Source organism: Electrona antarctica (genome assembly GCF_951216825.1).
Source record: "Electrona antarctica genome assembly, chromosome: 15".
Lineage (NCBI taxonomy): Eukaryota > Metazoa > Chordata > Actinopteri > Myctophiformes > Myctophidae > Electrona > Electrona antarctica.
Genome location: NC_136796.1, coordinates 8947787 through 8962692, shown reverse-complemented (window position 1 = coordinate 8962692; position 14906 = coordinate 8947787). Strand labels below are relative to the sequence as shown.

The window sequence follows — 14906 nt, the reverse complement described above, 5'->3', positions numbered from 1 at the left end:
TCTTTCACAGTCGCACTCATTTTGTCTCTCCATCATCGCACGCACGCACGCACGCACGCACGCACACACACGGATTCTGGATTAACATTTGAAAGAACATTAAAAACTCATAATAAAAAAAAGAAAGAACATGATCATCAGGTAGCCTACTATGATTATACTGTTTTTTTTCTTCAAAAACGTGTACAGAAAGTGTTATGTATTTAGGTGGCCACACCCACCAGTTCATTAAATATACCTAGTTTTCAATTTAGCACCACTCACCTGAACTGAAGCCACACCCACAGCTGTTGTATGATAATGGGGGAGGGGTTAGGGGAGGGGATGATTTCATGATGTCAGTAAAGTAGTGTATTTCGATTGGGCCTTTTTTTATAATTTGAATATTATAATCTCACCTGGGGGTCTAGTAATGTTAACTCCATAGACACGTACAAAACAGAAAAAAATAGAAAAAGTGCCCCTCAGGGCACAGGTCTCCACCAGGGCAGGTCAGGTTGTGGCCTCCTGGTGGCGCTATAATAGGCCAATGTGAAAAGGGTGCCATTTCTTCATACGCCTTTGATGGCAATTGGATGATTTGAGGCATTTTGTTCAAAAAATGTGTTTTGCAAAAATCAACCTGTTGGTGGCACTATAACAGGCCAATGTGAAAAGGGTGGGATATATTCCTCAGCCTAGTAAGAAAATGTGTGAAAGATTTCACGTAAATTGCATGCTGCGTTCATGATTTGAGGCTTTTGTTCAAAACGGGGCAATCTTGCAAACTGTGAAAGCCAATTATAGCCAATTAGGATGGAATATGAAATATCGGACAGATCCGACTTGAGCTGAGCACATGACCATAGAGATACTGTGTAACGATTTGTGAGATTTTTGGACAGAATCTGGAGGAGTAATATCCAAAAATGTGTTTTACAAAAGTCGGCCTCCTGGTGGCACTATAAAAGGCAGATGCGGAAAATGCAGGTCAAAGGTTTGTCCTTGGCCTCTAGGGAGTGTGCATGCAACGTTTCACGCAGATCGGTGCAGTTTTAGGTAAAAAACAATGTGAAAAGCTGCCTCATGGTGGCGCTATAACAGGCCGTTCTGGAAAATGTGGGGCAGAGGTTCATCGTTGGCATCCAGGGAGTGTGTGTGCAAAGTTTGGCATCGACCAGGTTAACGGTGCCGGAGATTAGCTGGTAACAGACGGACGGAAGGACACACACACACACACGGACGGAGTGCAAAACATACTCTCTCCCCATGCCGTCGGCCTGGTGGAGACAAACATACTCTCTCCCCATGCCGTCGGCCTGGTGGAGACAAACATACTCTCTCCCCATGCCGTCGGCCTGGTGGAGACAAACATACTCTCTCCCCATGCCGTCGGCCTGGTGGAGACAAACATACTCTCTCCCCATGCCTTCGGCCTGGTGGAGACAAACACAGCATTCCATCTTTAATGTCAGCAGTGTGTTTCTATGAGGCCTGGTATTTTCAACAGGACATAGAATAACTGCCAATGACCCTGACTTCCCTCTTCTTTTTTTCATTAATTTATTATTGGCAATGCAGTCTGGACTACAGGAACTGACATGATGACCTGTCCATTATTTAATATCAACATATTATGTTGGCCCGGGGACAGGCTAGGCTGGATCACCAGCCTGACAGCTTGTGGATTTGAGTGCCGATCCCGACAACCTTTGCTGCGTGAAGCTTTTTCAGTGCTGCAACAGCACACATTTACCAGTTTTACCAGTAATGTCCTTATAGCATAGCCTCGAGTCGTAAACAAACCTCCCCCTCCCAGAAATCACCTGTGCATTTGCATTTTTTTTTGCCTGACCGCATGGAGGCACGATGTCTATATTTTGATTCTATGGTCTCTGTCGGCCTCAAGTGGACAAAATCAGCAACAGGCCTACAACATATAGCTTCTAAACTGGTACGTTGATTGATTGATTGAAAAATGTATTAACAGTTTGCAGAATTACAGTACATTTCAAGCACAAACTCAATACAAAGGCTGTTAACTGTGAGTGGACGACCCAATTAAGCATTACACTTGTTTCCAATAGGGTCCACCATGTTCAAATCATCAAAAACATTTAGAGACGTACAAAGACACTTCTATATAGACAAAGGACAGAACAGGAATTCATCATAAAGGAGGTAAAAAGGGAAAAGAAACATATACAGTGAGGGAAAAAAGGGGTGGGCGGTATTCACGTTCAGCTCCGTTAATTTGTTTGTTTTCTTTGGAGGAGCTGCGTTGGGTCCCCAAGTCGGCTCCGTGGCCGTACCTACCTTGAGTTGGCTGTGTGGCCGTGACCGTCTCTTGTGTTGGGTCCCCAAGTCGGCTCCGTGGCCGTACCTTGAGTTGGCTGTGTGGCCGTGACCGTCTCTTGTGTTGTCCTTGCGTTGGGTTTCCGAGGCTACTAAACTGGTGACATAGTTACCAGTTTAGTAACCCCATTTATTTAAAAAGAAAAATGGGGTTAGCTTTAAAATATCAAATGTATAGATGACAGCCCACTTTGTGTACCCATTGAAATAACCAGCAAATAACTTGGGGGCCAATATATAGGGTTAGAACTTAGAAGTTAATATATATTTTAACTAGAATAAAAATAAATTTCTTCGGTGTGTGTTGGAGACTCTGAACGAGTGGGAAGCAATTACTCAAGTACATTTGAAGAATTTTACTGGAGTTCCAATCATTTTACTTCTACTCCACTACATCTGAGGCAAATATAGTACTTTGTACACCACTAGTTACCACTTCAGACATATATACTTGAAATTGGCGAGCCCAACTCGTTCGTGATGGGCTTAATATGCCCATACCCAACATCCAAGTGCACTCTTTTATAGTGACATCATGAGGCTCATTTGAAAAATGTCATGGAATATGCATGCAAAATTCACAGAAACGCCTCATGATTTGAGGCATTTTGTTCAAAACTGACCACTCCGGCAAACTTTGGAAGCCAATATTAGCCAATCAGGATGGAATATGAAAAATCTGATAGACCCGTTTGATTTACCGTCTAGTGATAATAATGTGTACCAATTTGCATGACAAATCTGTAGATAAAAAAAAAAAAGTGTTTTGGAAAAATGCTATAGTGGTGCTATAACAGGCCGATCTGCACACACTCCCTGGCACAGTCCAGGACGGACGGACGGGGTTCAAAACAGTCTCCGCCAAATGTTGCGATTTTAAAGATCATAATATTTATTATTGTATTTTGACTGACTGACATCAACTTTATGGTTTAAAAGTGTGTGTGTGTGTGTGTGGGGGGGGGCTAAAGAAAAATTGTTGAATCGCAGAATCACATAATAATCCCGATATAAATCAAATTGGCACCATAGGTATCGAGATCGTATCGGGAGGTAAATGAATCATCCCACACCGGCCATGTTTTTGGCCTGGCAGAGACAATTAGTCTCTTGCTCGCACAACAGAAGGGACACCTGAAATAACAATTTGCCAGCTGTACCGTTTGTACCATTTTTATGAACAAAACAAAAAAGGTACAGTATGAAAATACAAAAAATTAAATTTAGCTAAAAACAACTAGCATTTTCTTTTAGAAACAGACTCCAAAGTGAAGCATGTGCATCCTAACAAAAATGTGCAGGTGCTGAACTAAAATGGATACATTAGAAGAGGAAGGGAAGTCTGCACACTGATGAAGACCCGCTAGGCTTGAAACTTTGATAATAATAAAAAATAAATTCTACTGGGAGCTAAGAAGCGTGCAGACTTCCCTTCCTCTTGTACTGTATAAATTGGAACAACAAACTCAACCACTTCGGCATAAACAATATCCTTGTTAAACAAAGAAAATAAGCTTTTCAGCAATGTAAAATTTCAGGGATATAAATATAAATAAAGTCAAATATATTAGTTTAACACAATAACATGACCCCAAAACTTGACATAAGGTGCAACTGGGTCATTGCTGAAGACAACATGGCTTGAAAACATTAACAGCCTCCAAGAAATTAAGAGTCTTTCATCAATAGGTCCTTCACTCACTGTATTCCATCAGCTAGTGGACTGTCTGTCCAAAATCACTGAGAATGCAGCAAGTCCAGCAGCTCATCCTTCATCAAGACATCAAGTGACACTTCACTCCACTCAATAACATTTCAAATCCATCCACATTCAAATTACACTTTGCTGGTAGTTTGTGCATTCACAAACTAAGGGAACATTCAAAAAAAGTCAAACAAAACATTTAAAAAAAAAAGTCAAACAATCTTATTGTGAGGCTGACATTATGCACAGCTCTCCAGAGGATAGGCTCAGAGGAATAGGCACAGCAGCCATTTTGGAAAGAACTTCCCTACTTCCTTCACAGGTGTTACCGATGATACCAATGAAGGCTCTGTTCTATTCTGGTCAAACAGAGTCAGGGTGCTGCTATTGTGCATGTTTGCTCACTGGAAACACTCTGCTACACCTATGGGTCTCAAAGTGTCCTTGAGTGGGTTCCAAATGGCCCCATACGGGTATGTATGTGTAACTCTTGATTGTACAAATGGAACCAAATGGACCCCCATTTGTACACTCTGAGCACCAGTGGGTGCCATCATCAGATCATCATTATTGTGGCTGCTGTTGTCTTTGCATGTCGGGATAGGTCTCTGTAGTGGGCTGGGTGGTGTAGGAGCCTCCAAACATCACACCCTGTCCTCCCCCCTGCTGAGGGGGAGTCTGCATTAACACTCCAGGATAGCCAACCGTTGGTCCGGTTCCATAAGGATATGCATGTGTGTAATAAGGGTTCTGGGCCCCAGGTCCGTACGCATATCCAAGTGTGACATAGTAGCTCGGGGTGCCAGTTCCGTACGGATATCCGTGTGTGAAATACGGATTCTGGGTGACTTGACCGTAAGGATAAACTGGTGTTCCATAGCCTGCAGCTGGCAGAGAGTCACTGGGGCTTACCGTTGATACGGGGGGCTGGTTGATGCTGTAATCAGTACCAGTAAACTGCTGGCTAGTTGGGTTTGGGTTCACCATAGTGACAAAATCACCCATGTATGGACCGCTATTAAAAGGAGGCGCCATGGTGTTGTACATACTAGCCTGCAGAGCTTGAGCAGCGTTTGGATTAATGACTGTGGCTGAGGTGGCGCTGGGTTCACATGCAGGGTTGGCTGCTCTGTAGTGGCTTTCCAGGGACTGGTCATCATCGATGACGTCGGCAGCTCTGCTTTCTGATGTTAGCTGCCGGTTGTCATTGCTCATGTTGTCGTCTGCAGGCTTCGGAGCCATACGTTTCCACTCTGTGTCGACACTCTGGTTTGGTATGGTGATCAGAAATTTACATTTTGAGTCCAATTGCCTTTTGGGCTTCACACGACTTATGGCGGTTTGGGTGGATGTTGATGTCACGGCGTCAAAATCAATGGCATGTTTAGGGCTTGCCTGACTGGAAGACACATCGTTCCCCGATTGCTTGGGAAGAATGGCTCTCAACTTTGTCCTGTTGACGATGGATGTTATCGGTGCACTAGAGGGCAGATCTTTGTAACCGCCAGATGCAGCTGGGGCTGGCTTTGTATGAGGGCTTTCAATAGTTACCTTAGAGGAAGCTAATTTTTTAAGTGACTTCAAGACCAGCTGTAATTTGGGTCTAGGCTGCATTTGTGAAGGCTCACAGTGTGGCACTTGAGAAGCTATAGTTGTAGGTGCTGATGCGGCTTCCACTTTCCCTCTGGCCTCTTGGTTTTGGGAAGTGGGACACTGGCTGGGTTCTACTTTTACTCTGACCACATGTTTTAGGAGAGAGGGACACTGACTGGCTTGCGCTTTCACTCTGGGCAGTTTGTTTAGGGTAGAGGGAAACTGACTGGCAGACACATTCGAACAAGAACCTGAATGCCCTGCTCGTGCTCCTCCGCCATCGGAAGACTTTGAACTTCTTCTCCGTTTGACCATCTCTCCATTTCCATTCGGTGACACATAATCCAAACCACGCTTCACTGCTTTTCTCGTTTCTGGTGGGAGAATAAACAAAAAAGGCAAATATGTTAGGATACCAATTTATGTCATTCAGAACTTCGGATCGTGGTCTCAGAACTTTTCCTCTAATAATAATGAATTGCATTTTTATAGCGCTTTTCCAAGTGCTCAAAGCGCATTCATTCATTCATTCATTCATTCATTCATTCATTCATTCATTCATAGGAGGTGAAGCGGCGAACAGTAGACGCCAACGTCCTCACTTCCCACATTCAGACACCAATGGTGGCAACCTCACACCAACGGACTCATTGGAGGCAATCTGGGGTTCAGTGTCTTGCACAAGGACACTTCGACATGTGGACAGGAGGAGCCGGGATTCAAACCACCGACCCAGGGATCATTGGACGACCTGCTCTACCTCCTGAGCCACACCCGCCCTAGAAAAGTAAAGTGATTAACAGATTCCAGTACCTATTCTTCTCCGTTTGAACATCTCTCCATCTCCATTTGATGATGCGTGATCCAAACCACATTTCACTGCTTTTCTCATGTCTGGGGGGGGGAACAAAAAGGCAAATATGTACATTAGAATACCAGACTGTCACACATGCAGAGAAAAAAAATACATTGCTTTCATACTAGCCTGGGCAGCATTCCATTTCGGGTCTATGATCCGATCGGAGCGGATGGTAAGTTTCGTCATGTTGTAGTCAATGATTTGTAGTCATCTGGCAGGAAACCACAAGGCGGAATCAGTACTATGAATGGGTACTTCTTATACCGCCTTTCCTGCCTGAGGACTACAAATCAGTGTCTACAACATGATGTAAATTACCATCCGCTCCAGACCGGTTCACACAGCGGTTTTGAGACACAGACACAGGCGTGGAAAGCCTGGTGACGCGAGGTTTCTTTCATACAGGTACGACATTACTGCCTTGTATGCTGCTCTGGGGTTTTTAATTGGTTTAACCTTATTTTAAGTTGTGTTCCAGTATACAGTTGGGTGCCACCGATATTGTCCCTTATCATTTGACCCATTTAGACCTCAAAATTTTAAAAAATCCTTCTAAATCCTCCAGTTTTCTGAAATAAATATTTTCACGATTTTTCAAAAATAGCAGACCTACAAGCTCGTAGCGCGCCACTCGGTGGCGCGCTATGAGCTTGTAGATCTGCTATTTTTCAATAGCTAAATTATAACATGTTTAAAACACCAAAAGGGGTTCCCGCCCAAAATGGGTTAACTGTCCTTTTGCGCATATCATGCAAACCTCAGCAAAAAGAAAAGGACAATATCGATGGCCTCCAACTGTAGGTGTCAGTATTTACCAGTATGTCCAGAGAAACAGGGGTGGGTGTGGTCTTCCTGTTTCACCTCCCGTTTAATGGTGACTGGAAACAGCAGAGAGACAATTAGAATATTGAATATAAAACCATGTCTAATTGGTCTATGTGTATGTGTGGGGGAGTAATGTTGACCTCACACCTTTTGTGTTTGAGTTGTGAGTGTTCAGGGTTGTGAGACGCTCTGGGTGTGAACTGTTCTGTTCTGGGATCGGCTCAGTCTTCACGATGGCCAAGTTTATTGGAGTCGTCTCAATCAGACTCCTTTTCAAACGTACGCTTTCTTTGTTGGCCGTCACTTCTGTATAAGAAACAATGATAATAAGATTATGAACTTCACAGAGTGTCTTATGAGAGGAGGGTCTGCTGGTCCGTTCAAAAGAAGGCAGAACCACGACGAACATGTCCATCTCATTCTAACATTGTTTTAGTGGAACATAAAGCTTGTCTGTAGATGGAGAGGTTCTCACCTGGTGGTCGTTGGTCAGCAGGTGAACAGGAGGAGGTCACATTCTGTTGTCTCCAGATGTCCTGCAGGATGTGGATGCCTACAGACAACAATCAATCCACTACAGTTACAACAGCACACATTCAAGGGCCACAGCTGTTTATAGACATGGATGTGTAATCAATGACACCGAACGCAAGACAAAATAAAATACCTTCACTGAATGGTGCCGATTGGACACGATGATATGAGTTCTTGTCAAGCAGTATAACCTTGGCAAGAGAATACATTACGTTAGCTAAAACATACATAACATTGTTAAAGCCACACAAATAAATACAATCCAAACCTATTTTTAAATCAAACAACAATTCACTTAATTTCCTTCTAACACAATCAATGCCGGGATTCCTTCAAAATAGAAGCTCTGGGGTGCCGGAAAGACATGGCCGCTTTTACTCTGACACCCCCCCCCCCCCTGAGAAATATTTTGTTAGCTTACCTTGGTCTCGAGTCTATTATATCGCTAGAAGCTCCAAAGCATTCATATTTTGAACGAGAGGCATGTTGAAGTCAGAAATGAAGCGCGTAGTATATCCATCAGATCAAAACCACGGAGAGCGCCCTGGATTAGGAGAGACGAGGCATTCTTTCTGCCGCGCTAACAGCTAATCGAACGGTAAGCTAATATGAAGGCAGAGCGAAGCTACGGGTGCCTTAGAGTCTCAGTAAAAAAAAATAATCAAAATGTTCTTCTCTCGCCTGATATCATTGAGGATGCGCTAGGACGTGTACACACGTCCTATGAAGGCGTCGATTGGGTTCCCTAGGACGTGTGGAGCCGTCCTACGGACGGAAACGGCTAATCTTGCCTGTGTATAAACTATATTCCATCCACTGTCTCACCACCATCTATAACACATCTATAACACAACGGTGAACCCACTGTCTCACCACCATCTATAACACAACGGTGAACCCACAGCAGAGCCGTCTCACCACCATCTATAACACAACGGTGAACCCACAGCAGAGCTGTCTCACCACCATCTATAACACAACGGTGAACCCATCTATAACACAACGGTGAACCCATCTATAACACAACAGTGAACTGTCTCACCACCATCTATAACACAACGGTGAACCCACAGCAGACCATCTATAACACAACGGTGAACCCACAGCATCTATAACAGAGCATCTATAACACAACGGTGAACCCACAGCAGAGCTCAACTTGGAGGAACATACTGTACAGCATCAACCCGTTTACCTCAGCATCCATTCCGTACAACGGATTCTGCTCCCGTTGGGCGACTCGGTCGACAGCAGCCTTAATGACCTCCATCTTCTCACTCCAGACCTCCAGATTGCAGCCAGCCATTAAATCAGGGTTCTTCGACTAACACAAAAATACATGAGACATTTCAGGTTCGTTCAACATAGCTATGAACGTATAGAAGATTGTTGTTGAACAATGCAAAAAAACAAACAAAAAAGTGAACGAAAAGAAAATCACTGATCTTGCCACTCTTGAGTGTGATCCTTCACTTGCAATGGGATAACGCACCAGTGGAGTCGGTAACACAAGTTTATTCATTGTATTAACGAATGGTGATTAATTAACCAAATCATGATATAGATTATTTCAAGGGTCCTCAATTACAAGAGTTCCTCAGTTTGGTAAAAACGGTCATAAATTGATGTGAGAAGTACCGGAGAGGCCACTGACCATATAGTTGAGCTGGTGATCGACGCTAGTGATGTGTCCACAGATGTGTTTGAGTTGGACAGTTTCTTCACAGCTGCGACACATGTAGAATGGGAAGAGTCTCTCAGATATGTCTCCACATTGACACTCCAGCACTGAGCTCAGACCTGGGGTACACACACACACACACAATGACACACGCTTCTTCAAGGCCGAGGTGAGGACTCGAGTCAGCCGACTAAAGCAAGCCTCTTCACCTCTTGCACTGAAAGCGTACAAAAAAATAAACCCCACTCACAACCTTATATAATTTACACAACTCTTCAACCACAGATGAAGGGAATGAAGAGGGCAGGTGGGACGAGCTAGGCCTAGGACCAGATGGGGAATTAGCACACAATTAACACATTGGCCAATTAAAACAACTCTGTACATTTCTACCTCCTCCTCTCCTCAGCCCGGACCCAGAATTAATTTACATCCCAAGTTCCCAACGCTTGATTTGACATCATAATGTTCCCCCCGTTTAGCCGACGAGACCGAAAATCTTAAAACGTGAATAACTCTTGATCTAAATCTTCCTGTCCAATTCTAAGCAAAGATTATGTGTTAGACGGCCCACCGCTGTCCCGTCGCTAGTCGCGGTAGAATTAATCATACCTCCCGTTGTTGTCGATCGCCTCTAGTGTTTTGGCTACATGTAGCTGCTTCAGCCACATACGGGATAACATCCGGACCGTCGGTAAAATTGCTCCGCTGCTATAAATTGCTGGGCGCTATGATTTAATGGATTAAATAACCCTGGGCGTTCGGGGTGTTAAAATAAGGCTTAAAAGGGATAGTTCACCCCCATCGATTACTCACGCTATGGAGACTTGAATTCATGGATATATATTTTTATACATTCCTATTACTAAGCCAATATTTTAATGCCCATGAGTGGTTTCCTAAGGAGACAAAGTCTCCTTTGTGTCTCCATAGGAGACACAAACCGGCGGTAATTATCAATAATTATCAAATTATTGACTAAATGCAAACAAAAAAAAAATCTCCATGAACTCAAGACTTCATGGGGTGTGTGATTGATAGAAAATTAAGCAAGGCACTGAACCCCCCAGTGGTCAACAGTATAAGGTTGTATTGGGCAGCTCCCAGGTTTTAATGTGTGTCAGTGTTGACACCCCTCCAACCAAATCACAACACCACAAAGGATTTCCCATTTGTGCATAATGGCAAACACATACTCACCGACGATTTGCTTTCTCTCAGCTTCGGACAGCTTCACAGTGAGGTAATAGGAAACACGGCTTTTCCCTGTGAGTGACAGACAAATCAACCAATAGATACACACCTACACGGTCAGTGAAACATCAAATAAAATGCATGAATGCAGTGATTCAATCCACACATACCTGCTGAATTGCTTTTCCTCACTACAGGCTGCCGGTATCCAATGTCTGGGTCCAAGAACATCCGTCTATCTGGACGTTCCAGTGGCTTCGGTGTTTCCTCTAGTTGCATTCTTCTTACCTCCCTCCGTTCTGGGTCCTGTGGTTGTATACCAGGGTGTTGAGGTGCTTTCTGAGTCATACCAGAGAACTGAGGAGCCAAGGATTGTGTGCCACCATCCTGAGGCGCCCGTTGCCTTGTACCATTACCAGGGTCGTGATGAGCCTGCTCCTTTGTAGCAGCATCCTGGGGAGCTCGCCGCCTTGTACTGGGATCCTGAGGACCGCCTTGCTGCGTGATAGGGTGCTGAGGGACCTCTGACCGCATCCTGGCTTCTGGAGGACCCACTGGCTCCGTCCTGGAGTCGGGAGGAGCCCCTGGTTGTGTCCTGCAGTGCGGAGGAGCAACTGCCTTTGATTTGGTGTTCAGAGGGGCCGCTGGCTGTGTCCGGGTGTCCTGAGGATTCACTGACTGTGTACTCAAGTCAGGCTGTGTCTTGGGATCCAGAGGAGTGCCAGGTGGTGTCTTGGGATCCAGAGGAGCCCCAGGCGGTGTCTTGGGATCCAGAGGAGTCCCAGGCGGTGTCTTGGGATCCAGAGGAGTCCCAGGCGGTGTCTTGGGATCCAGAGGAGCCCCAGGCGTTGTCTTGGGAACCAGAAGAGCCCCAGGTTGTGTCTTGGGATCCAACGGAGCCCCAGGCTGTGGCTGTGTCTTGGGGTACAAAGGAGCCCCAGGCTGTGGCTGTGTCTTGGGGTACAAAGGAGCCCCAGGCTGTGCTGGCTGTGTGTCGGGGTACAGAGTTACTACTGAATGTGTCCTGGCATTCCCAGATGCCGCTGCCTGTGTCCTGGGGAGCAGAGGAGCCCCTGGCTGCGTCTTGGGGTCCAGAGTTGCCCCAGGCTGTGGCAGTGTCTTGGGGTACAAAGGAGCCCCAGGCTGTGGCAGTGTCTTGGGGTACAAAGGAGCCCCAGGCTGTGGCAGTGTATTGGGGTACAAAGGAGCCTGAGGCTGTGGCTGTGTCTTGGGAACCAGAAGAGCCCCAGGTTGTGTCTTGGGGTACAAAGGAGACCCAGGCTGTGGCTGTGTCTTGGGGTACAAAGGAGCCCCAGGCTGTGGCTGTGTCTTGGGGTACAAAGGAGCCCCAGGCTGTGCTGGCTGTGTGTCGGGGTACAGAGTCCCTTGGGGTGTTCTGCGGTCCGGGGGAGCCCCTCGTTGTGTCGTGGTGTCTGGAGTTACTACTGAATGTGTCCTGGCATTCCCAGACGCCGCTGCCTGTGTCCTGGGGAGCAGAGGAGCCCCTGGCTGTGTCTTGCAGTCCAGAGGAGCCTGTGACTGTGGCCTCGAGTCCAGAGGATCCACTGTCTGTGTCCCGGTTTCTTCAGGATTCACTGGCTGTGCGCTCAAGTCCGGAGTGACCACCTGTTGTGTGGCATCCGGAGAAGCTACTGGCTGTGTCCTGGGGAGTGGAAGAGCCCCTGCCTGTGTCTTGGGGTCCAGAGTTGCCACTCGTTGTGTCATGGTGTCCGGAGGAGCCCTCTGCTGTGTGTTGGCGTGCAGAGGAGTCCCTTGGTGTGTGTTGGGGTGCAGAGCAGCCCCTTGGTGTGTGTTGGGGTGTAGAGGAGTCCCTTGGTGTGTGTTGGGGTGCAGAGGAGCCCCTTGGTGTGTGTTGGGGTGCAGAGGAGCCCCTTGGTGTGTGTTGGGGTGCAGAGCAGCCCCTTGGTGTGTGTTTGGGTGTAGAGGAGTCCCTTGGTGTGTGTTGGCGTGCAGAGGAGTCCCTTGGTGTGTGTTGGGGTGCAGAGGAGCCCCTTGGTGTGTGTTGGGGTGCAGAGGAGCCCCTTGGTGTGTGTTGGGGTGCAGAGGAGCCCCAGGCGGTGCTGGCTGTGTGTTGGGGTGCAGAGTCCCTTGGTGTGTCATGGTGTCCGGAGGAGCCCCAGGCTGTGTGTTGGCGTGCAGAGGAGCCCCTTGGTGTGTCCTGGGGAGAAGAGGAGCCCCAGGCTGTGTCTTGTGGTCCGGAGGAGCCTGTAACTGTGGCCTGGAGTCCAGAGTAGCCATTGGCTGTGTTCTGGCGTCCAGAGGGGTCATGGGCCGTGGCTTAGAGTCCAGAGGATCCTCTGGCTGTGTCCTGGTTTCTTGAGGATTCACTGGTTGTGTACTGGGCAGCAGAAGAGCCCCTGGCTGCGTGCTGCGGTCCAGAGGACCGACTGCCTGTGTTTTGACATCCTGAGGAGCCGCTGCCTGTGTCTTGGGGTGCAGAGAAGCCCTTGGCTGTGCTGGCTGTGTGTTGGAGTGCAGAAGAGCCACTGCCTGTGTCTTGGGGTCCAGAGTTGCCACGCGTTGTGTCATAGTGTCCGGAGGAGCCCCAGGCTGTGTGTTGTCGTGCAGAGGAGTCCCTTGGTGTGTGTTGTCGTGCAGAGGAGCCCCTTGGTGTGTGTTGGCGTGCAGAGGAGCCCCTTGGTGTGTCCTGCGGTCCAGAGTAGCCACTCGTTGTGTCGTAGTGTCTGGCGGAGCTACTGGATGTGTCCTGGGGAGCAGAGGAGCCCCAGGCTGTGTCTTGCGGTCCGGAGGAGCCTGTGACTGTGGCCTGGAGTCCAGAGTAGCCGCTGGCTGTGTTTTGGCGTCCCAAGGGGCCACGGGCCGTGGCTTCGAGTCCAGAGGGGCCACTGACCACATCCTGGCTTCTGGAGGACCCACTGGATGTGTCCTAGAGTTCTGAAGACTCCCTGCCTGTGTCCTCAAGTCCAGAGTGGCCACTAGTTGTGTCCTGGTGTCCGGAGAAGTTACTGGATGTGTCCTGGGAAGCAGAGGGGCCCCTGGCTGTGTTCTGTGGTTCGGAGGTTCCACTGGCTGTATCATGGTGTCTAGAGGAGCTACTGGATACGTTCTGGCATTCTTGGTTGTCCTGGGGTCACGAGAAGTCACTGGCTGTGTCCTGGGGTCACGAGAAGCCACTGACTGGGTCCTGGGGTCACGAGAAGCCACTGACTGGGTCCTGGGGTCACGAACATCAGAGCTCTGTGAGGTTTCTGGCTGGGTGTCAGTGGGTGAGGTGTGCATTGGTGAAGACTGTGATCCAGTGGCCAGTGGGCTTTGATTTGTTCCATTACCTAAGGATGGAGCGAAGAGTGTAAGTGATTGTGGGTGGATGAATGCAAATGAACGACGATGGTCAGAAACGGATGTAGACGAGGAACTGAAAACAGGATAGTATGAGCTTAAAACTAACAAAGCAATCCTATCTTATGTATTAGCTTTGAATCCAGTATAAGTCTGTGCAAGCCAGAATTCAGATGATATTTTGATATTTTTTAGGACGGCTGATACATTTACCATCAATGTGATGTGAAGGTGAAACAGTGAGGATCGTTGGTACATTTACCATCAGGTTGATGTAAAAGTTCATGTAAACCAGTTGACATGACTGGTGACTGGTGTTTCAGGCTCTCTGGCTGATGTTTAGTTGCAGAAGATGAATCCTGTCTGAGATGAAGCCATCTCTGCCGTCTCAGGATGGCTTCTATTTTAGCCAGGGCTAAAAAAGGAGAAACACCACAAAAACAGCTCTGTGATAAACACTGTCACAGTAAGATAAGTATAGTAAACTAAGACTAAAACGAAACGACTAATTGTGTTAACTGAAACTAAAATAATTAAGATCCCTGCTACTGACAATAGGAAAGATTGCCATTCGAAAATAAAGCTTTAACTTGTTTTGTTTGTCAGTTTGTCTCTCAGCATGCTGTACACTCGGAAAGACGAGTACAATTCAAATGGCCAGGGTTTTACCTTCTGGTACTTCTGCTTTAGTCAGCTCTTCGTACTCTCTTTCACTATTCATCGTCACCGTCTATGCAAAGATAAAAGAGACAAGGCAATCTAATCAATTCATACTGGCTGGAGTAGTGGACTGTGTGCGTAAGCATGCGTGTGTAGTATACTCATGCCATTATACCCAGAAATATCAACCCCGCCCACAC

At 46.9% G+C, this 14906-nt stretch overlaps 1 protein-coding gene across 3 annotated transcripts in view; it reads right to left on the bottom strand.

Moving 5' to 3' along the window:
* Window positions 1–3510: 3510 nt before the first annotated feature.
* LOC306938989 (uncharacterized protein) overlaps window positions 3511–14906 on the bottom strand; it is a 35899-nt gene continuing 24503 nt past the window's right edge. For 2 of the 3 annotated variants that reach the window (XM_079523412.1, XM_079523414.1), the window contains 12 exons: window positions 14716–14776; window positions 14309–14461; window positions 10896–14036; window positions 10732–10797; window positions 9505–9650; window positions 9046–9174; window positions 7984–8041; window positions 7792–7869; window positions 7464–7622; window positions 7307–7369; window positions 6446–6526; window positions 3511–6006 (listed from right to left, as the gene is read on the bottom strand). In XM_079523412.1, coding sequence (XP_079379538.1) covers window positions 4607–6006; window positions 6446–6526; window positions 7307–7369; window positions 7464–7622; window positions 7792–7869; window positions 7984–8041; window positions 9046–9174; window positions 9505–9650; window positions 10732–10797; window positions 10896–14036; window positions 14309–14461; window positions 14716–14776 — 5535 coding nt within the window. In that variant the 3' untranslated portion in view covers window positions 3511–4606. The remainder of the gene's footprint in view (window positions 6007–6445; window positions 6527–7306; window positions 7370–7463; window positions 7623–7791; window positions 7870–7983; window positions 8042–9045; window positions 9175–9504; window positions 9651–10731; window positions 10798–10895; window positions 14037–14308; window positions 14462–14715; window positions 14777–14906) is intronic. The other variant, XM_079523413.1, reaches the window with a different exon arrangement.